The sequence below is a fragment of the Polypterus senegalus genome, chromosome 12, assembly GCF_016835505.1.
Source record: "Polypterus senegalus isolate Bchr_013 chromosome 12, ASM1683550v1, whole genome shotgun sequence".
Lineage (NCBI taxonomy): Eukaryota > Metazoa > Chordata > Cladistia > Polypteriformes > Polypteridae > Polypterus > Polypterus senegalus.
Genome location: NC_053165.1, coordinates 108352667 through 108376956, shown reverse-complemented (window position 1 = coordinate 108376956; position 24290 = coordinate 108352667). Strand labels below are relative to the sequence as shown.

Sequence of the window (24290 nt, the reverse complement as noted above, 5' to 3'; positions counted from 1 at the left end):
TTTTCTAATTCCTTGCCATTTGTGTGCACATATCATACGTGCGTTTCCAGTCCTTGAACTCACAAGTGTGTCTATCTTTACCTAATTTATTAACAATAATGTAAAAATCGCATTATTCAGTACCCTGTATTCCAGCCATGCACTGTTACCCGTTGGATCAATGAGCTGCAAAGCCATGTGCCGTACCAACAGTAACTGAAGTTAGAAACCTCAATACCACTTAAATCCATGACTTGGCTGATCCTTTGGCGTTTGTTGGCTGAGTGGTTGTAGATTTTCCAGCAACAAGGTAGCTGCTTTGGTAGCACACCATCACTAAAGTGGGCACAGCTAATGGCGGGCTTTCCACTTGCCATTGGGACGTCACTGAAATCTTCACTGCCGACATCAGACATTTCGCACGTTTTGCACATTATGTTTGATTCCTTTCACTAATAACACTTGAAAGTGGCTGTTTGTTGAGACAAAGTTCACATTTCACATCCAAAAGTGATGCGACGATTCGTGCACAACTTGTTCTTTTTGAACATCACTCTTAAGGTAATCATACAAATCAATTCAGCTCAGCGGAAGTGCTAGTTTGTCCAGTAAAGCTCATGTCACGTAAGCCAACTTTTCCCAATTTTCAGTCATAACGTTCAGTTAATAATCTTAGTCAGTCGGCGGCCTACTTTGGGGAAGTCGACCGTCTAGTGTGACATACATAACTGTGATCAGCTAGTCTGCGACTGGCTACAATGAAATCAAATGGGTTTGGTTTTCACGTTAGTCCAAGGACCACTGACGATCAAATGAACCAATAAGTGCCCCCTCTGAAAGTACCATGCCTATGAAAGTAGCGATGAGGAAAAGAAACACGTTTTGAATCTCACAAACAGATCAAAAGCTTGTCTGTCTGATATCTCGTATTTTACACACCATAGCAGAATGGGAAAAGGAATTAAAGGGCAGAGATTGCTGCTAAACTTGCTGCAGCTGTTAGCCCTTCCTTCCTAAAGGGTAAGGCAACAAGCCATTGGCTTTCAGAGAAAGAGGCGTGAATGGCTGCGCTGGATGATTGGCACTCGGTCGAGGGCTACGATATGCAGTGGTGTAATCGGAGACGGGATGATCAGAGACTGCGAGCAAAGAGTCCATGACAAACGGTCATGTAATGTGACATTGGCTTTAGTTAGTCCGAATAGCAGTGACCGGTTAACATATAAAGTCAATCTTGTTTTCTATACCGTATAATGCCGACATACGCTGTATATTCACCATCCATATATGTGCTTTCCATTTTTTTTTTTTTAAACTCTTTTAAGTGATAAAATTAAAGCTGGTGATTTTGCTGTCCTAAGTTTATATTCAACTGGTAGTTTATTCATGGGAGATGTGTATTAAAATGCATGTATGCTGTATAGACTAATTTTCATTTCAGGAAAAAACAAAAATATACAAAGCTAAGCTATGGAGTGGGCCAATTAAAAAAAAAAAAACTTGCTAGAGAAATATGTACATGAAACCCAGAGAAGGGGTATGAGTTTCAAGGGGGCTGCATACAATGCTGCTTTATGTTTTCCTGGAGCACTTTGTACACCATGGTGGATTGAGTTGGTGGCACAAAGAGGCCCTGCTGCAACTCCTTTTGCCTGCAGCCATTTTTCGCTTGCTAGTTATAACAGACACATTGGCACAGGGACAGCATTTCATTACTGACACCACGCATTACATCCAGTCTAGGCATATCGCCTGCATAGTTCAGGGTCTTTCACTTGTTTACAGCTTCTCAGTTTGCTTCTTCTGTTTGGCATGACGTCTGAGCCTGCTTTACTTTCTGTGCTGTGCCCAGAGCCAGTGGATGTGTCCCAGGACCTTGGCAGTATCTATATACTTCAGTGTGAGTTGGGTCTACAAATTATAGTGGGGCACCCAAGAGGTAGACTCAAGCCTCTCCACCAACACCTGTCCACTCACTGTGTAACCCACAGCAGGTGTCAAAGCCCATCTCTAACTGACTTATTAACATTTAACATGCAGCACATTTGGAAAGCATTCAGACCCCTTCCCTTTCTTCATTTTGTTACATTGTAGCCTTATGCTGAAATTATTTTTTTCCCTCACCACGTAACACTCAATACCCTAAAATGACAAAGAGAAACAGAATTTCAAAAACAGTTTACAAGTTTATTAAAATTTAAAAACTGAAATATAGCATTGACACAAGTATTCCGACCCTGTGCGATGACACAGGAAATTTGGCTCAGATGCTTCCCCTTCTATTGGCTATCAGAGACGTTTGCTTCAATCGATTGGGCAAAGGCACATATCTATCTGTAGAAGGACCGGCAGGTGAGCAAAGAGCAGGCCATGTCAAAGGACATGCCTGAGCAGCTTAGAGAGAGGCTTGTGTAGAGACACAGGTCTGGGGAAGGCTACAAAAAATCTGCAGTATTCAAGGTTCCCAAGAGCACAGTTGCCACCATAAATTCTGACATGGAAGAAGTCTGGAAAAATGATGACTCTTTCCTAGAGCTAGACGCCCAGCCATACTGAGCAATCATTGGAGAAGGTCCATGGCAAAGGAGGTAACCAAAAACCTGATGGTTTCTCCAGCTGAGCTTCAGGAAACCAATGTAGGGATGGGAGTAACTTCTAGCAGAATAACCATCACTGATTTGGACTTATGGCAGGCTGGTCAGATGGAAGCATCTACTCAGTAAAAGTAATGGAGAAAAAAAAAAAAACACCTAAAAGACTCTGAAGACTGTGAGAAACAAGAGATGCTGGTCTGATGAAGCCACGATTAAACTGTCTGGCCTCAGTTTTAAGTGCCATGTCTCGAGGTAACCAAGGATTGCTCACCACCTGCACAAAATCATTCCAATGGTGAAGCATGGTGGTGGGTAGCATTATGCAGTTAGGGTCATTTTTTAGCAGCTGTAACTGGAAGAAGATTCAGGGTCAAGGAAAACCTGAATGGAGCCAAGTACAAAGATATCCTTCACAAAAACCTGCTGCACAGTGCTCTGGACCTGAGAGTGGACCAAAGGTTCACATTCTAACAAGACAAGACAATGACCCCCAACAATGAAGCAAAGACAACACAGGAGTGGTGCTTGAACAACTCTGGGAATGTCCTTGAGAGGCTTAGAACGCTGACAAACTCAATGAAATGTCTCTGGAGAGATCTGAACGTATGTGTCCACTGAATGGTCTACGTCCAACCTGTCAGAGCTTGTGAGGATCTGCAGAGATGAACAGCAGAAAATCCCCACATTCAAGTGTGTGAAGCTTGTCACGTCAAAACCAACAAGATGCCATGCTGTGATCACTGCCAAAGGGGCTTCAACGAAGTACGAGTCTGAGCACTTGTGTCAAAAGGATACTTCAGTTTTTTTTACTTTTAATTCATACGTAAAATTTTCTAAAATCCTGTTTTCACCTCGTTAGTGGAGTAAAAAAATAAAAAATATCGATTTTAGCACAAAGCCGCAGCATAAATATTTGAAGAAAGTGAAAGGTTCTGAAGGCTTTCTGAACGCACTGCATATTTAATCACTTTTAAAGGATACTCCCTGCCAAAACTACGGAGCAAACTGATGAAGCTCAATAAATTACAGTCGATCGGACTTTCATTCAACTAGCAGTAGGAAAAAAAAAATCCTTTGAAACCTGTAAATATCAGAACTTACTGAAATGTAACCACTGCCAATGCAAGAAAATGTTTGTCTAATTGCTTTTAAAGATCTCCGGTCACCATAATTACATCAGACAGCATAGGAACACACAAACTACACACAGGAACACATGATTTACTACTCCATCATTCTCTTGGTTCTTCTAGCTCTGTGTCAGTGGAGCCTGCTGCAGTGTGTAGCTTTTCCATATTTTGACCATTAGCCCTCATTTTAACAACATGGAGTAGCAGTTAAAACTTTGGAGCTCAAACTCTTAGGTTGTGGGTTCAAAGCCCACTACTGACACTGTGAGACCGTGAACAAGTCACTCTACCCGCATGTGCTCTAATTGGACAAACAAAAGAAACAAGACCAACTTTGTCAACTTTTGTAAGCCACACTGGATAAAGGCATCGTATCAAATAAGTAAATTGCTTTAAAGCCACTTTATAAATACTAGCTAACTTCCACTTGTGGAAACGAAGACAGAAAGAGGTTTCAAGTACTTGCATTAAAGGCTAGTAATCTCAAGACCAGCAACTGACAGAAGCCAAATATTTTACCCTTTTAAATGCAGTATTGAATCCTTGCCCAAGTGCTGATTACAAAAGCAAACCAAAGATAGAAACCTTGAAAGGTGTTTATTTTTTTTGACAACCTTAGAAAGCATTTTAAGCACAAAGATTGACATTTAAAACTTTTATTATATAAACATTCTCTCTGCATATAAAAATGGTAATGTGCACATTGTGCTTAACCTGCAGTTTGTACAACCAGGCAGAACCCCCGCCAATATTTTATTGCAAGTGAACCACGTGACCCCAGTGCCACCTTTAAGATTCACAAGGAGAACAATTTAAAAGTGAAAAACAATAGCAGCGTTTAGAAAAAGATAAAGAATTCTAACAGGTGTTCAGTTGTGCTTTTGCATACAGCTACGTGGTATCTTATAACCTCTTGAGGAACAGAAGGTTGGCCAATGCAGATGCTGCCAAACATTTCATTTGCACATGTACTTATCTGAAATAAACTCTCTCCAGAAATTTGTCTGCATTCCAAGCAACTGCAACATCCGCTACCCTGCTTCTCTATTTACATAAAACAAAGCTGTGGGAAGCAGCAACCGACAATAGAAGATTGGCCCCTTTAGCAGCTACATTTGTAAATAAATAAAATTAAAAAGGAAAGTGCAGCACATCCACAGAGAACAATGGCATGCAGCACAATAGCTGTTGACACTCTCTGCTCTGCTCATTGTCTACATCAAAGAACAAAGAATTCAAAGAGAGCACACTGTCAGGGCCTGCCACAGCCATTTCCACGAACATGGATTCTGATATTCAAATAATTCTAGTGGATGCAATGATATGCTAGGACAGAAAGAGTCCATACAACCAAATCTTGTTCTACCCACTAAAGGCCCAGAAATGGTTTATCTGACTGAGAAGTAAGGACCTCTGATGTTATAACAATATACTGTACTTGTCTATCTGTTCTCATTGCACACAAACAGCAGCCCAATACCTGGAATAAGAGTACAACACTCGTCATATCTGGTCATGGGGTATAGAGCTGTATGATCCTCACATTAACCTAACCTTTTGCAGAAGGAACATAAATTGGGCAGGAGAACTCATTCTGACAACTGCAATGTGTGCTGGGGTATACACAACTATCAATCTGCTGACTGATGAGGACCAGTACATATTCGTTAAGAAGCCAGTTATAAGAAAATGAACTGTAAGGTCAAGGACCTAAGTGGACATATACATTTTAGGTCATGTAGCTAAGAGTCTCTACCAGAGTTAAAGTGTTTAAATGGGTGGAGAAAAAAAATATTCAAAAAATAAGCCTGATTCAGGATTGATCTGTACCAGCAAGTGTTTCAAATGTTGAGTCTGTACCAATATAGGCATACAGGCAGTAGAAACATCAACTCAACCAAATCATGGAAAACTATTTTTGTTCACACTTTAACTAGAGGAATTTTAGCTGTTCAGATGTCACAGTCATGACATCTGTCAACAGACAGAAAATGGAAATTGACTAGTATTTTTCATGATTTAAAAATCTTTCCATCAAATGTGTCTTCTAGCTTCACAGCTCACATTTCCATTTCCAGCTGCTTTCTGCATCACACATGACATGGTAATGAATTCGGTTGAACATCACCATAATTTTAATCTTTGTGATGGCCTTCGACTGTGGTCAATGTAATAGCCATTACGCCATTATCAGAGCTCTGACCTGTACAAACTCTTCCTAATCTTTCAGCAGTGGCCTCTGAAAATTCATGGCTGTTTCAGACGACAAAGCTAGTTGTGCTTAGCACGACCTCCTTTTAGATAACTCTTCCAGCGCTTAACAAACTCTTTGAAGATGGGAGCATCGTCTATTGTGCCGAGTAGCTGCAGCTGGTTTATGTGAGTTGTATGATAATCCCAGCGGGCAAGGTTGGGTGCTGTACCCAGCATGAAGTGGCGGAGATCATAAATAGTACCAGAGCCTGTGTCATATAATGGGAGCATGGCCTTCAGGGATTCCATGCCACGGTCATAAAGGAGACGAGCCTCTCTGCCTAGTTTTTCACCAGCAGTCTCCTTTAGATCATACAAACCAATCAGAGAGTAAATGAAGCCATTAAGTACAAATGAACTAGGGCTCGTGGGATACTCTTCATACCAATCATACCTGTTCATGAAAAGTGCTTTCACACCATGCTGCTCTGAAGGGAGTTTGTAAGGTGTTGTAGCCTTGAGAGCTGCATTGAGGTAAACGGTATTCTTTGTTAGCAGGTAGCCTCGCACCAGAGTGGACATGGCTTGACCCTGAGCCATAGCAGAATACCAGCCAAGGTCGAGAGATTTGAACCCCTCTCCCAATTTCCGTGTCACCATGATGGGCCACCCGCCTCTGTCATCCTGATTTTTTACTAGCCAATCAGTTGCTGCAAAGAAAGCAGCCATATGTGCTGTTGTGGAGATAGTGATATTGTCAATAAAGCCTTTTCCTTTTAGAACAATTTGAACCACCCGTTTTGGCATGATCTTGGTCGGTTTTACAGCTTTAGTATTGGAAAGACCCACCCCCTTCTTCAAGTCTGTTACCAGGTCTCTTGTGAGCGTACTCCAGCTAGTCCTAGCCCCAATGCCGTATGAAATGTCTTTATCTTTGAAAGCTATCAGCTGGGAATTTGAAACATAATGGATGGTGAAAAGTTGATTCTTCTCTGTTGTTTCCAGCACGACTGAGACACTACCATTTGTGATATATTTAAGGTCAAATGAGATGATGAAATCTTTCATATTTCCAAGAATCAGGGAAACTCCATCTGACATTTCTGAAAAACATGAGAAAGTGCATGTGAATGTTCAAGCATTTTTTATGACGAAAATCAACTTCTGTTTGTCAACTTTCAAACCATAAATTGATACAACTCTCAACCCCTTTTATAGTCAATTCTACAGCTACTAAAAATGGAAAGCCTAAAACATGATTCTAATAAATGTGAATATAAACAGGTTGTGGTGCTTTCACAATTTTCAAAATCTGACCTCATTTTTAGTTATAGTAGCAAGCTTTTACACCCATCTCTACATGGTTCAACAATTGAATTTTTTTATTAAATTTGCACAATATACAGTATATCAAATTTTCCCACACCTTTACTCTGGCAGGAAAAGACACAAAACTGTTACTAACCCTTTATATGATACATGGCACACATTAATACAAAGGTAGGCCTACAGAACCCAGCATGTTTCTCAACAATGTATGCTTTTTATATTAAAAGGGGTCTCTTTTTACTGAAAGGCCAAGAACAAATTAAACTTGTAGCTCCCTGTAGCATATTTTAATACCTTTGAATTGCCATTATAAATCAGTTACTTGAAATATGTGCTGTCACGGCTACAATACAAGATCTTCTTTTGGCTGCTCTCATTAGGGGTTGCCACAGTGGATCATCTTCTTCCATATCTTTCTGTCCTCTGCATCTTGTTCAGTTACACCCATCACCTGCATGTCCTCTCTCACCAAATCCATAAACCTTCACTTAGGCCTTCCTCTTTTCCTCTTCCCTGGCAGCTCTATCCTTAGCATCCTTCACCCAATATATCCAGCATCTCTCCTCTTCACACGTCCAAACCAACGCAATCTCGTCTCTCTGACTTTGTCTGCCAACTGTCCAACTTGAGCTGACACTCTAATGTACTCATTTCTAATCCTATCCATCTTCGTCACACCCAGTGCAAATCTTAGCATCTTTAACTCTGCCACCTCCATCTCTGTCTCCTGCTTTCTGGCCAGTGCCACTGTCTCCAACCCATATAACATAGCTCATCTCACTGTCCTGTAGACCTTCCCTTTCACTCTTGCTGATACCCGTCTGTCACAAATTACTCCTGACACTCTTCTCCACCCATTCCACCCAGCCTGCACTCTCTTTTTCACCTCTCTTCCACAATCCCCATTACTCTGTACTGTTGATTGCGGAGGGTTTAGAGATTACAAAAATTACGTGGGACACAACTAAATTGAATCTCATGCATTACAGGGGAGATTAGCAACTACATACCCTCAACAAACATTTTTTTTTATGTTTATATGCACAGATTTACAACAATCAGCACCAGAAAGTAAATGTCACATTACACAACTTTGGAGGGGATATCAAACATGACGACTGCAGGTGCTGATCTTGCTATGCGAGGATGTCAGATTACATAACTAGGAATAACAGGGTATGTCAAATTAGAGGACTGATTAATAACTTTCCAGCAAAGTTTCACATTTCCAAAGTATCGCAAGCTTGACCCTTATTCTTACAGCCAATAACTGCTTGTCTGAAAGAGACAGTGTTCATGTGAAGGCTTTATATGTGCTGTAAATTCAAGTGTAATCTCTGCTCCACTTTTTTTCTGATCTGTCCTGATACATAAAAAACACACAATATCAAACAAACCAGCCTTTCTTCTGTTTGTCAGCTTAAAAACACCCAGGTTTCTCGATTGTTCTAGCCTCATTATAGGCATTGTACTTCTGGGTGAATTCACACTAGTAGTCAGTTCCCACACACACACAAGCCTATCCCTACAACTGCAAGTCACAGACTGGTTGGACCAAGTCAAAAGGATGTTGGACACCAAGACTAGAGATTATAGGAGCACAATGCAAATACCTTACATTCACTAAAATTATGTAAATGAAGTCTATGACTAAAAATCACTGAAAAAGTGTTGTAATGTGACATTGCCTTTAATAGGGAACCAACAGTTAAGAATGCCAGTTGGCCTAGAGTGTGAATTCCACATGTGGAAGAACCAAGTTTGTACTGAAATAATAATGAGGCAAGATACATAATAGCCACGTGTCACATTTTCCCTTCAGACATTCTCATAATTTCTAATGTCTATATCCTAAAATGGCAACAGGTGATGTAGTTTTCTATTTATACCCCTCTTCCCAATGCCCACCACTTATCTTTCCAAGTCCCCTTCATTAGCTATATCGACAGCTAAACTTCCAAAAGTTACCTGGAGTGCTGAATTGTCTCACATTGCTGTTCCTTGTTTTATCAAACACTGTAGAGATGAGACAGCCTTTAGGCACAGTCCAGATGCTTTTCTGAGCATCCTGATCACCTGTATCATACACCTCAATGTGTGGGGGCTTCTCTGTCAGGTTCTTGCTATAGTGGCTCAATCCATACTGTGCAATCTGGATGGGATAAAAGTAGCCTTGAGGTCCCCACTGTGTTGACAAAGGCACTCCTAAAAAGAGAAGAGTTCTATTAGAAAAAAAAAAAAACCATAGGTAGTGCTGCTAGAAATCAGTGCTGCAAAAGTGCCTGTAGAGGAAGAAATCTAAAATAACCAGCTATCCTTAGCTTTCACCAAAAAATCTAGACTCTTCATCTTAAATCAAGTCAAGTTGGGGAGCATGCACTGGTACAGTGTGTTGCCGCACCCACTACACAACGAAACAACTTGGGATCCCGGTTTGCAACCCCCCAGGCAGACACGCGGTCCAGTCCCATCCTCCAGATATGACCCTCTATCTGCCGCAGCCAGGTGTTACATGGGTGACCCCTTGGCCTGGTACAGCCACTCGGGTCCCCAACAATGAGGATCTTACGAGCTGCATCACCCTCAGGGAAACGCGCCACATGGCCATAGTGCCGTAACTGACGCTCTCTCACAATGCAGGTAATGTGCCTCATTGGTACTCCATGAGCAGCTGCTCATTCGATACAAAGTCAAACCAACGGTACCCAAGGATTTTCCGGAGAGACACAGTACCAAAGGAGTCCAGTCTTCGTCTCAGGTCACTGGATAGCTTCCATGTCTCGCAACTATACAGCAACATGACTCTAAAGACTTGGACCTTCGTTCTTTTGCATAGGCATCGGGAGTGCCACACACCCCTTTCCAGCGAACTCATGACCCCCAATGCTCTCCCAATCCGTCTACTGACTTCATAGGAAAAGTCACTAGAGACATGAATGTCGCTGCCAAGGTAAGTAAACCTCTCAACAGGCTGAAGGGATCTATGGTATCCGGGGCGAACATCTCCAAGGCTGGTGGTAAGGCTGTCCTACTGGCATTGCAAGCAATCTTTGCTTCCATTTGGGAGACTGGCATCATCCCAACTGACTGGAAAACGGGACTTCACCTTAAAATTTCCTCCAAATTGCCACTAAGAAAAATCTCAAAATTTGGTCCAATTTACTTTAAAAAATGTACAAACCATTTCACTATGTACCTTCAAACAACAATTTGTAAGGTAATAAATTAATTCATAACCACTAAAAACAAGCAGATGAAAATGAGAACATATCACTAAATATAATTTCTGTTTAAGTGGGACATACCACAGGATAGGTGTGATGCTACTTGGGCTCCTTCATACCTACTGCAATATACCGTTATAATGCCTCACACTGTGACTTTATCATTAGAATTTTTGTGTGTGTGTGTATTTGTGGAGGGATTTAGTTTGTTACATCTAACATTTCTCTTGAGCATCCATAAAAAGCTGAATACTCCTGATTAGACAAATGAAGTATGTATGCGCTATTTAATCTCTGTTTATCTGTCTCTGTGTCAATCTGTCTATCTATACCTTTAAAAGATTTGTAGATAAATCGAGCCGGTGCTTTATAGAGAGAAAAATGTACATCTGAAGAACACACATTACCTTACTGTCTGGAAAAAATGAAAAAACTAACAAGGATTAGTAATATAAAAAATTAACAGATATGGTAACAAAGTGTCACTGAAACTCAAGATATTTTAGCATGAACAATCTAAAATAAGACAAAATGGGCAAAGGCTCTGTGTGTCAAGAGGTAATCAAAAATATTTTGCCCTCACCAAAAAAAAAAAAAAAAGATTAAGACTGATTTGACAATTAATATTGAGCTACCTAATTATAGGTTGTGAAGGTTATCTAAGTTACATAGTATAAATATAATATATAAGTGATCAGAGAAGGAGAAAGAAAAGTACTTATTGAACAACAAACATCAGCCAAGCCCATACTGCACTCCTTAAGAATACCAAGGCAAAACTTTCCGCAGAACAAGAAAACTCACAAGACTTAGTCATATATTCCCAAAATAACAATATGACAAATACATAAGTACATGAAACAATACAATTTGACCATTGCCAGTAGCAGTGTACTGTATGTCCATGTGCCACTGATGTATGTGCTTAATGTATCTATTTAAAAATTAACGCAAAAATAAAAGCATCTTTAGAAAGTATAACAAAATGTCATGTCCCCGAGAGATGAAGAAAAAAAATCTAGTCCAGGAGAAGGGAGCGAAAAAAAATCCACACTTTAATTATTTATGCTTTAAAACCACCAATATCTGAAAAGAAAGATATAAAAAAGCTGTTGTTCATTCCAGGGAAAAGAACAGAATGTTACCCAGAAATCTGGCTACTGAAGACAGGACATGAGAGGTTCTCAGCATAGAAAACCTTACATCCAATCTCTCGACTGTTAATCAGATAGCTGTAGGAAAGGCCAGAGGACGACTCATTTGTCTGTGAGACAGCTCAAGGTAGCAGCCAAGATGAGACATAATGAAACATGGAGCTCCCAAGATGGCCATTTGTCTTTAAAAAACCAATAATCAGGTGCAGATGTTTGAGAGAGAGAGAGAGAGAGAGAGAGAGAGACAGCTATAAACAGGACACTCATATTTTCTTACATCCCAGGTGTTGCCAGGCAGCTCAGAGTCTTTACATATAAAGTTGAGAGAGAAAAAAAAAAAAAAACCCTAAAACACTAACTGCAGCATGCTATCACCATCTTTTTGATCAGTAACAAAGGAATTGGTTCCTAGAGAAAAAGCATTGGTCCTAGTGAAGGGTAATCACAAGCCAGAATAATGGAGGGTCACTCTAAAAATCACACGAATTTCAGAGTGTACTGAAACAAAAATGGGCACTAAACTGAAGAGAAAGAGAGAAAGTCAAGAGTTGAAACAGTTCTAAGAAACAATGTAGTACAAACGTATATACTTAAGTTGACAGACACTTCCTTTCTAAACTAAACCTTCGAGTATTTAAATAACCCACAACTCATCTGCGGACACCCAATGCCTTTTCATTACATTAGTTAGTGTTATTTAATCAGGGCAGTGGGGATAGACCAATGAAGCAATGGTCTGCTACGCAGTGCAGTCAAATGGTTAAAACCCATGATTACAATGTAACAGCACACGTTAGCAGTAGGTGCCAAAAGAAAGACAATTTGAATTCAAAGAGAAAGCCACCCATGTTCTCATACACACTCCATAGGATAATGCATTTATGAGCAAAGCGAGATTCAATTAGGTCCCAGGTCATCCTCCTCATCAGGCTCAGCTTTTAAGGTTGGTATATCAGTTCTGAGAAGCACTCTATTTACTTAAAATTCTTCTTCCTTGAGAAGAAAATGGTTCTCTCACTCACATACACCCAGTGATTACTTTATCATTTACACCTGCCTGACAGGAAATTGGTCTTCCATTTCCCTCAGAAATCTCTTAAGTTTACAGAGGTACAAATTCAATGGTGTCAAAACTGCAGTGCAGGAAATGCTGACTGACATTGACTCAAATGTTTTCAATAGTTGTTGTAAGTTATGTGGTGGCGGATCTCTAACATGAAAAATGTCATCCATTTCAATCTGCTAATACTAGGCTGGAATAAGGTCTGGTGAATGGAATTTGCTTTTATGTTCTTAAAATATTTAACACTTTTAAAGTCTTTTGGTATGTAGAACTTTCCTGCTCAAAATGTCAATCTGTGGACAAGTACTCTCCACTAAGGGCAGTTCATCTTTATTTTTACTGACATGTATATTTTTTCCCCAAAGACACTAGTTTAGCAATCCAAAGATAGTGGCACCCCAGCCAACGCTGCTATGCACCTCAGCTGTCAATGCTATTTTCTTTTCAAGCACCACTGAACCAGTTGACATGTTCTATCTGGACTTTTTTGAGACAGACAACAAACTGGGAGGATTTATATGCCACAGCTTTCATTCTGCAGGCATTTACTTTCAGGCCATATGGATACAAGGCATTCAAACTATTAAGCAAAATGTGTGCCTCTGTTGTATAGGACTATGGCACAGTTGTCAGCAAATATCTTCATTATTATTGATGTCTGGAAAATTGTTCCTCTCAATAAGACAACTGGCAGCCTTGCATGACAACACAAGCTCAAAGACAGATAAGTCTTAAGTTTTCCTCAGTAGGTATTATTTATATTTTCTGCATGTGCCTCACCAACTGTCAGTTTCTTGGGCCTTACCAATGCTATTATACAGGATATACATTTTCCACTCTCTCTTACAGTAATATTCAATCTGCTGCAGCTCTTTATTAGTGAATTCTGGCTTATGGGTAAAGTTCAGAAACAAGCCTATACCTTTCATCACTTTCATAATTTGACCTATTAATGGTAATAAAATAAAATCTTTTTTGTCTAAATGTTTAAAAAAATGTAAACTTCACATGGAACAGACTATAGTCTAAGGTTGCTATCAAAGTACAACTGCAACTGTTGTATTCACGAGGCAGAAAACGTACCTTCAGGGGTGAATAGTTTGATGCGTATATAAGGAAAGAAAGAAATGAAAAGAGATGCCAAATCTCTTTTAAACTGTTGACATGGGACAAAACGAATAATACATACAAAAGCACTGCTTTAAGCACTAAAATTGCATTTAATAAATTATGTGGCTTTCAGAATAATAAATAAGCTTACAAATCCTTTGGTTAGTGTTACCTCCTGATGGATCTTGTTTTCTGGCTTCCACTCCTGCACCGAGTTTCTACATTCTAATAGCGTCTCTGTGGATTCTTCCTTCTTCCCCCTTTTTCTTCTCAAACTCTCACCTCCAAAGATGTTTGTCAGATTGCATGCATCTAAGTAAGTATGGTTGAAGATGCGTGCATGAGTGGGCCCTATGATGGTCTAAGGCTCCCTAAAAACTTTAACTAGATTAAGGGGTGCTGAAAATGTAATGTAACTTCTATGTTTTTGAATAGAAATAAATTAAAAACAGGCAAAACAATTATTCATGACAAAGTAATAAAGAATCAAAACACTAATCAAAAGGAGTATTAGAACCTTTTTGATATAAAAGAAATAAATATGTAAAATGTGTAAATATAAATTGTATACAAAAGGAACAAAGTATTTAGCCACATTTACACAAGCAAATCAAAATGTTCCTATGGAAAGCCAAAAAATAATGGATTTTGTGAGGTATTACTGTATCAATGTGCCAGGACTTCAGTTTTTTTATAAGAAACTTCATTATTAGAGGTAGATGCACTATGGGAGGAACATGTATAAATACTGTAGTAATATTGGAGGAGTGGGAGTGGTGTTGGTGTATTGTTTATTCCACAGCCAAAATGCCTCCTACTTTTAACCACTATCCAACTCCAATGCCACCACCCTGATGTCCCATGGCTCCTTCCATGTAGAGACACACACTCTCATCTGCCTCATTTACTTACTGCACATTTACTCCACTGTCTGTGCCTTGCACCCACCTTGGGAACAGAGGCAATGTCATTTGCACTCTCTTCCCCAACTCCATGAGCCAATAAAAGCCAGGCTCCTTAAGGAGATGCACTGGTGGCCACACATCCAGGGCAAAAGATTTTTTCAGAACAGACACACCTCCAGCTTTCTGGCAAGTGCTTTCTATCCATGCCAGCGCCTTTCACGGCTGGGCGCTAAGCACAATGATTCTGCTATGGGGCCTTTCTTTTCCTTTACATCTTTGTGACATACTGAGCAAAATATTTTGTTTACTTCATAAAATTACTAAAATGTATGTGAAATACTTAAAACTCATGCGTAATAATTTCTTCAGTACATACAATATTAACAGCAAACTACTACTACTCTTAAGTTGGGAGGGTGCACGGTGACTACGTTAACAGGAACTTGAACTGGTGCATGCACTATAACACATTTTATGCTGGCTTCATTATAAAGGGGCTTCATCCTCAGGATTTTTTAACCAATGTATTCTTGCATTTACATTTGAAAAGACATATTCCTATTACAACATTAAAAAAAAATTCAGGGAACACTTAAAATCGATTCTGAAAAGAAATATTCGAGTAACACTGTGTAATTTGTTGAGAACAAAATGAAGCAACAATTGTCAATGGCAACCAAGATCAACTCATTTAGGGCTAAAGTGGTTTATATCCAAAAGCTTAACTGACTTGGTATTAAGATTGTGATGATTAAGTGTTTCCTTAATTTTTTTAGGAGTGTATTTAAGGACGTAGGAGTTAAATGTTTCTAATTGTTTATCCATGCAAACTTGTGTACACACAGCAGAAGGTGCAATATCCACACTTAGCAGAATAAGCCTAATAGCAGAGAGTATTTTGGTGTCAGAGCACAGGGTCCATTGTACAGTGTCCTAGAGCAATTTTCTTAATTTTCCTTGCAAAAACCTTTTTATAACATGTTCAAAAAGTCAGCAAGCAAATATTGAACAGACTCTTTAAGGAAGGAAGGAAGCATACGTCATGACTTGGTGTGGTGGTATAAAATGTGTTATATAGCTGACAAATTAATGGACTACACAAAAAAAAATACTATATCTGTTATATTGAAGGTCACTCTGAAGCGTGAGTGAGAAAGGTTGTTACTCACTATAGAAACTTTATACCAAAGTCAAAACTAAAAAGCTGCCTTAATTCACTGGTTGTGATACTTGGTAAAACTGGTATATAAAAGGTACACTACATAGAAAAATAATAGCACATTCAAATGATGACCTCAACCTTTTGCTCAGCATTGCACAGCAATATATAAAGCAACTGGGGAAGAGTTCAGCATTACTGACACTGTCCATAGGCTGCCCTCCTTCATTTTTTTTAAGCCAGTGTTTTCAGCTAACATGGGGTATTAGGACAACAAACAAACATAACTCTCAGTTTTGTATTTAAAATTCAAAGTGGATGACATAACATATTGTGTTAGGATTACATTTTTGAATTGTAGTGTCTTTTGCTCTCTTAGAAGTTTGTAAATTTCCCCCACACCCTTGCTTGTTCTTTGTTTTGTATATTACTCATAATTTTGGCTCAGTCCTGTTCTCTATAAATACATGTTTAGGGCTTTTAGGTGTAACCACTCTTGATTTTTGCAGCCTTTGGTTTGGTTATTTTTTAAATAAATTCTTTGTTCTTTTTTGCAGTATTTCTGAATTTTGGCTTTTCAACATTTTTACATTTTTTTTTTGCTTTTGAAAATTACCTTGTTTACAACAACTTTTAATTATACTGTTTAGCAATAACAATAAACACTTTACTTTGTTGAACTCTTATTGGTTTGAATAAAAATTAACATCTAGTGTTTCTTTCAGGGAAATATGGGAATCTGAGACATTTTAGTATCTAATCTCTAAAAATATACCAACAGAAACTTAAATAACAATTATTTCAATTCATTACTGATTAATCTTCAGTCCCACATTGTGAATGACATTTATGAATTCCCTGAATTTAGTAATTTTTAAACCTGAAATTTTAAGATTTAATGCAGATACAGTTAGTTGCAGCTGTTAGAACAACAGAGGATTAAGCATGGCCCCAAATGGGTGAAAAGTAATCTGTTTTTACTGGTGGCTATCGTATATGGCAGAGGGCAGTCTCAAATAAACATGCACAAAAATGGAACATCAAAACTAGGATAAAGAGATGCTCTTATAACAAACATTATGGCTTTTATCAATGTCTCTAAATATATGCATTTACAGTCATATGAAAAAGTTGGGAACCCCTCTCAACCTGCATAATAAATTTACTTTCAACAAAAAAAAGATAACAGTGGTATATCTTTCATTTCCTAGTAACATCTGAGTACTGGGGTGTTTTCTGAACAAAGATTTTTAGTGAAGCAGTATTTAGTTGTATGAAATTAAATCAAATGTGAAAAACTGGCTGTGCAAAAATTTAGGTACCCTTGTAATTTTGCTGATTTGAATGCATGTTACTGCTCAATACTGATTTCGTGCAGGATTGTGAGAATGGTTATAGACAACCCACAGATCACCTCCATCTATACATCTTTCTACAATTCAGCGTAATTTGTACAAAGAACATCTGTATGGCAGGGTGATAAGAAAGAAGCCCTTTCTGCACTCACACCACAATCAGAGTCGCTTGTCGTATGCAAATGCTCATTTAGACAAGCCAGATTAATTTTAGAGCAAAGTGCTTTGGACTGAGTTATTTGGTCATAACAAGAAGAGCTTTGCACCGTGGAAGAACAGCAGCACATTCCAAGAAAAACACCTGCTACCTACTGTCAAATTTGATGGAGGTTCCATCATGCTGTGGGGCTGTGTGGCTAGTTCAGGGACTGGGGCCCTTGTTAAAGTCGAGGGTCGAATGAATTCAACCCAATATCAACAAATTCTTCAGGATAATGTTCAAGCATCAGTCACAAAGTTGAAGTTATGCAGGGGTTGGATATTCCAACAAGACAATGACCCAAAACACAGTTCGAAATCTACAAAAGCATTCATTCAGAGGAAGAAGTACGATGTTCTGGAATGGCATTCACAGTCCCCTGACTTGAATATCATCGAAAATCTATGGGATGATTTGAAGCAGTCTGTCCATGCTTGGCAGCCATCAAATTTAACTGGAGATTTTTTGTACGGAAGAATGGTCAAAAATACCTCCATCCAGAATCCAGACAATGATCAAAGGCTATAGGAGGCATCTAGAGGCTGTTAGATTTGCAAAAGGAGGCTCAATTAAGTATTGATGCAATATCTCTGTTGGGGTGCCCAAATTTATGCACCTGTCTAATTCTGTTATGATGCATATTGCATATTTTCTGTTAATCCAATAAACTTAATGTCACTGCTGAAATACTACTGTTTCCATACGGCATGTCATATATTAAAAGGAAGTTGCTACTTTGAAAGCTCAGCCAATGATAAACAAAAAGCCAAGGAATTAAGAGGGGTTCCCAAACTTTTTCATATGACTGTAACTGCCTGAATTTGCTTATTAAATTTTTCCCTGTATACATACCGCTCAAAAAATAACTCATTGAACAAGAAGAAAAAAAAAAAAACACAAAACAAAGATCTGTACCTTCCACTCCACTGATGCACTTCACTCGGTCTCGGACTTCAACGTTGTAGCCCTCAAAAGACATGAAGACCCCATTGGGGTGGTAAGGTGACCGCTGTGCATACACACGGGAGTAGCTATGAGAAAACTCAAAGCGGTCATAGCCATCATATTGTGCTACCTTCCCATAAACTTCAAAATATTTTTCCACCCAGCTAAATGGGAGGTATACCTCATTTCCTTCCCTTCTTCCTTTAATGGTATAGTCATCATTGATCAGACAGTCTAGCTCGTCATACTTAAGGCCCAAGGATTTAATATTATTGACAGCTCCAACTATTGGTGGTGCTTTCTGCTGCTCCTGAGGGGAAGCTTCTTCCGAATGCTGTTTTACAACATGAAGGTCACTGCCAACATTATTGTTGTCTAGGGAGGCAGTGCGCTTCTCCAAAATTTCTTTACGTAAGCCAGATTCCAACAGACTGGGATCTCGTGGGAAACGTGCTGAAGTGTCACTAGAACACTTGTTCCACAATAGCACAGTCACCAAGGTAAACAGCGTACAGATGAAAATAAGTGTTTTGTAGTTGACTCGAGCTGCAAGGCAGCGCATATTCAAATTGTTCCTGAAAGAAAGAAAAGAAAGTTCAGGGTCAATATTTCAGGCAACAGAGAAGCTAAAATTGTTACCACTTAAATAAGAAGTGTAATTTAGGTCTGTCTGTCAGCCTCAAATATACCATCTTTAAGCTAGGAAAATAAAGAAAAACATACAGGCCCTAAATCTTTATCGTTTTAAGTAAATCAAGCACTTCAACTGAACAGTGGTGTTATTTGGTTGAGTTCTGAATAAAATTAACTTGGTAACTAACGACAAAACGAGTACCGTTAGGGAACAAGAGGAAACTACAGCATCCCAATTAAAGAAAAGTTACAGAAGTGCTTAACTATAGAAATCCTAAACTTGCAGTGGCATACCACCGGATGAATTTGTGAAAACAATTACAGATACGTATTCTTACAAATTGAAACTTTACTTTTTAAGAGAAGCCATAGCAGATGCAGGAGAATAACCAAGGAAGGTACAGCAACACCACAATCGGTGCTCAAAAATACACTGGTCATTGGAACAGATCAGTAGAATGTGATATACTACCCACCCCACTGAGTAAATGAAATACTGGAGGCTCAAGTGATGCACAAGGGATGCTTGCACCAAATAAGAAAAAAAAAATCCACCTTTTTTCATGTAGGTTTTTTTCCATGGAGGTGGAAGTACAAACGTTTTTTAATGTGGTTTATGTGAGTAGAGTAGAAAGGGAGGAGACAAAAATGACACCAAGATTTCTTCATTAGAAGAAGGTCTAATGTAATCACCCTTAAGAGTAACATATGTAACATTTGTGAGTGGGCACAGCACTAGCTCACCCAGAGTTCTGCTAGCAACATCAAAGTGTGGCATATGTATTTCATACCTGTGAAATTATTGGTACCAAAAGCCGCCTCCTCCTGTTTTGTGGGAATGGAAGGAATGGACAACAAAACAGATCCACTTGGATCTCCTTTCAATCACTTCCCAATTCACAGGGTGGTGCACTGTCTTCAGAAGTACAATGAAATGAGTGTGTTGCGAAAAAAAGGGAATGTTAATAATTCAGAAGAAATGAAGGAATTAGTATGCCTTTTCAGATCCACAAAAGGAGATGTAGTACTGTATTTAAAGATGCTGAAGTAACAGACACACAATATGGTGGATTTGATAAATGCACATGCACTGTCATGGATGGAGTCAAAAATCAATAGTCTTTTTGGGCTGTTAAAGAAGCAGGGTTATTGAAAGCCCTACATTACACTGAACTGCGCATAAAGAAGCTTTGTATGGTTCCTCAGAAAAAATGGCTAATATCATGAACATAGTGACATTTTCTTGAACTAATGATGCATAGGAGGATTTACATCTACATACAACAATCAGGTGACTAAAGGAAGGAAAATATCTACTTTGTACACTTTAGGAAAGACATTTATTGGTACTTAAAAAAAATAAATGACTCCACATTATCATCTGAAGTTTTCACTGATGTCAGTTTACTTATTTCCCTTGTAATCTTGATGGATGTCAATCAGGTTGTAACTTCTCTGAGTTTAAGCTTGTAAGGAAGAGACTAAAAATAGCCAGGTGGACAGCCATGCATTTAGGTAAAAATCCAGCTTGCTGAAGACTTTTTATCAAGCAAGAATGACTACTCATTTTAAGATCTGATCCACAAAAATGAAAGAAAATGCTAAATTTTTAAACTTTGGTCAGTTTTTGTTAAGCAGACATCCTTATTAAAATGTTGAAATCAGGTTTCAGGAGTTTAAGGGAATGGGGTAAAACTTCACAGACCTTTTTAAAAACTCTCTCAAGACTGATTGTTAAGTTGAAGAAGTAAATCGCCATATAAAATTTTGCGAGTTTGACCGATTTCTCCTTTCAAAATCTGATACTGAAGTACAATTCTACAAACTACTCCCCTAAGACACACATCCTTCACTAAATGAGTTTGGTCAAATGACTCTAATATTTGGCTGTGCCTACATTTGTGAGAAGTCATTCTCTGATCTAGGCTTCTTTAAGTCAAAATAGAGGAATACTAACTTGTATACTGCCTTGCAGCAAATCATGCAACTTTTACAACAGTCTTTGCTGTGGATATTAACTTGTGATGCCACAGCTGCCTCCCTAAATGTCACATTCATTGTTCCTCTTTCATGTATCTCCTCTTCATTATCATATTTTATTAATTATCTTGATTATAGTCAGTCTTCTGCTCACATATCCTCTCTTCCCATTAAGGTCAACTTACACCTATGCCAATGCAGAGATGAAAAATTACACAGGTGTGTTTCTCATGTATTTTTGTGTGTGTTTAACTCATTCTGAAAAATGCAATGTGCTACTCTATGGTGATGTGAATGGGAGCCAAGAATATAACTGACTTTACTAGCAAGGTACAGATTCACTATGCAAAAGTAGCTGCAGAAAGAAATGCTGGAAAATGTACAGGTGTGACCAAGCCTTTATGCTTCTCTTTGCTTACATCTGTCTTTCAATCTATTTACGTGTAAGGGCTCGTTTATACTTCATGCTCAGAACGTGCACGCTTCCACATCATGGCTGCCACGCGTTCCCAGCGTTCAATTTGATACAACACATTACATGTATGATATTCCAGCTCTCAGCAAATTTAGAATCTTTAAATATATTCTTGATATCACTTTCATGATGAAATGTATTAAAGTATGTATGTTACATTTTACAGGTAAATCATTAATTTCATTTAAATAATGAATACTGTTAATAATTACACACATAGGGGTGACATGGTGGCGGAGCGGTAGAACTGCTGTCTCACAGGGAGTCACGTCATTGGTATTCCCTGCTTGGATTCCACAGTGTGCTCTTGTTTCCTTCCAAAGATTTGCAGATTTGGGATTTGGTAACACTAAAATGGCGCTGGTGTATGTGAGCGCTTGTATTCACCTTGCGATGAGCTGATGCCTCGTCCAGGGATTGTTTCTGCCTCGAGCCCAATGCTTGCTGGAATGGACACATCCCTGATTTGATGGATTTAATCATTAAACATCCTTTTCAGAGATACTGCAGTAAGGGGTCATCGGAATTTAATGGGTGTTCCAGGCAATTCATAACACAGAGAAGCCAAACCTGTTCTCACCGTGATAATACCTCGCACTGCCACCTATAGGATTCCTCCAGATTTAGGAGGAGTATGGGAACTTAATCAAGGACTTTGGTAAATGGTGCGAATCAAACCACCTACAACTGAACACCAGCAAAACCAAGGAGCTGGTTATGGATTTTAGGAGGCCCAGGCCCCTCATGGACCCCGTGATCATCAGAGGTGACTGTGTGCAGAGTGCAGACCTATAAATGCCTGAGAGTGAGGTGGATGATAAATTGGACTGGACTGCCAATACTGATGCTCTGTGCAAGAGAGGACAGGGCTGACTATACTTCCTTAGAAAACTGGCGTCCTTCAACATCTGCAATAAGATGCTGCAGATGTTCTATCAGACGGTTGTGGAAAGTGCCCTCTTCAACGGTTCTACGGTGGTTATTTTGCGGAAGCAGCATAAAGAAGAGAAATGCCTCACACCTGGAGAAACTGGTGAGGAAGGCAGGTTCTACTGTAGGCATGGAGCTGGACAGTTTGACATCTGTGGCGGAGCAACAGGCGCTAAGCAGGCTCTTACCAATCATGGAGAATCCACTGCAACCACTGAACAGTATCATCTCCAGACAGAGGAGATCGTTCCTCCCCCACACTATGCGACTCTTCAATTCAACCCATTGGGTAAACGTTAACATTATACAATGTTATTGTCTGTTACACCTGCCTTGCACTCTGCATCTTGCATTTTTTAACTTGCACTGCATTTTTATCACTATTTAATTAATATTGTTTTTATCAATATGCTGCTGCTGCTGGAGTATGTGAATTTCCCCTTCTATCTATCGATCTATTGTCTTCAACTTCCAGGGGACTGTATAATACACATTTCTTAAACAATTTTCATAACACATTCAACAACAGTGAATAAAATAGTTTTCTTGGATGCATTTAAATCTGTACAGTTAATATTTTTTCAGGGAAATCTGTGCAGATGAATTTCTGAGTAAAGACATCAGTCACAAATCTTTAAATCTAGTATATTGGTAGGTCAAAATGAGACATTTAAATATGCACATGAACCAGTTTTAAAAAAACTCTGTGTCCTCAAGTAAAGCAGGAGATGTGGTTGTAGTAGTTAGGGTGCCGGACTTTAAACCAAGAAGCTGGTAGATCAATCCACACCAATGGCTCACTAAGTGACCCCAAACATGTAGCTTAACCTGACTGCTGCATGCTCCTGTTGTATTTTAAGTAAATGCGCACATTTCTCATCTTGTCAGTTGTTTTAGATAAATACATCCACTAAATATGCAATTAATACTACTTTTACATTGCAGACTTTATTCAATTTAATGGGAAGGAGTGGATTATAATTGAATAAAGGACAGAATAGAATAATTCAAATATATCTGGACTAGTTCCAGTCTTGAACAGGCTAGACAGCTATGGACTGGCAGCTCATCTCTGCATGTGGAAACAATAAGGACAACAACATTATAAGGAAAATGTTTCTAAAAAACATTTCCCCCAGAGTAACAGGTGCTATTGGGTACTGTCTGATATATTAAGCCTATGCATTGTGTTCGGGTCAACTGGCCATAAAATGATGTCATGGATATCCCATTTATTATTATAAAGCATTTTGCAACAGGCCTGACCATTCCAACAACATAATTTGCAAAGATCTGATATCTTTTGAAAACATATAGAATGACGAAGTATATAAGGAAAACTTTGGGATGATAACTGCTGTGAGGATCACACCATTGTTATTCATATGTCATCTTTTGAAATTAAATTAGTGATGAAGGGTAGAACTATTTTTTGGTAACAGAGTGTGGGTTATCACAAAAATGAAGATGCATTTTTGGCACAAAGTATTTCTGGATACCGTATACTATCAAAACAGAAATCACATTCAATATGTAAAATAGATCTGACAGATCTGTTTAAGTTCAATAACACTTAAATGGCTGATCTTTGTATAAAAAAGTAACATTGTTTATTTGTTCATCCACTTACTGAACCTGCTGTTAATCCAATACTCACCTTCAAGTCTGATCCAGTTTGTTTATCTGTTATATTTAACTATAAAGATTTTATGTAAAATTTCTGTACTTTTTACAGAAGAAATGACAAAGACTAGCACCCAAAACTGCGCTCCAAAAATAATGTGCTGTGAAAAAGTATTCACTCCCTTCCGGATATCTTCTAGTTTTGCATATTCTATTGTGGTCCATCAGTTATTAATTGGCTGGTTATACAGTAAATTCCCTGCCATTCCACCCAAGTTTAGTATAACATATTATAAATATTATTGGCATC

At 38.7% G+C, this 24290-nt stretch overlaps 1 protein-coding gene across 1 annotated transcript in view; it reads right to left on the bottom strand.

Annotated features, from left to right (window-relative positions):
* Positions 1-4318: 4318 nt before the first annotated feature.
* Positions 4319-24290, bottom strand: part of LOC120541503 (D-glucuronyl C5-epimerase-like) — a 68198-nt gene continuing 48226 nt past the window's right edge. Inside the window, exons 3-5 of the mRNA XM_039773207.1 lie at positions 18310-18914; positions 9194-9430; positions 4319-6999 (exon numbers count right to left, since the gene is read on the bottom strand). Coding sequence (XP_039629141.1) covers positions 5975-6999; positions 9194-9430; positions 18310-18901 — 1854 coding nt within the window. The 5' untranslated portion in view covers positions 18902-18914 and the 3' untranslated portion in view covers positions 4319-5974. The remainder of the gene's footprint in view (positions 7000-9193; positions 9431-18309; positions 18915-24290) is intronic.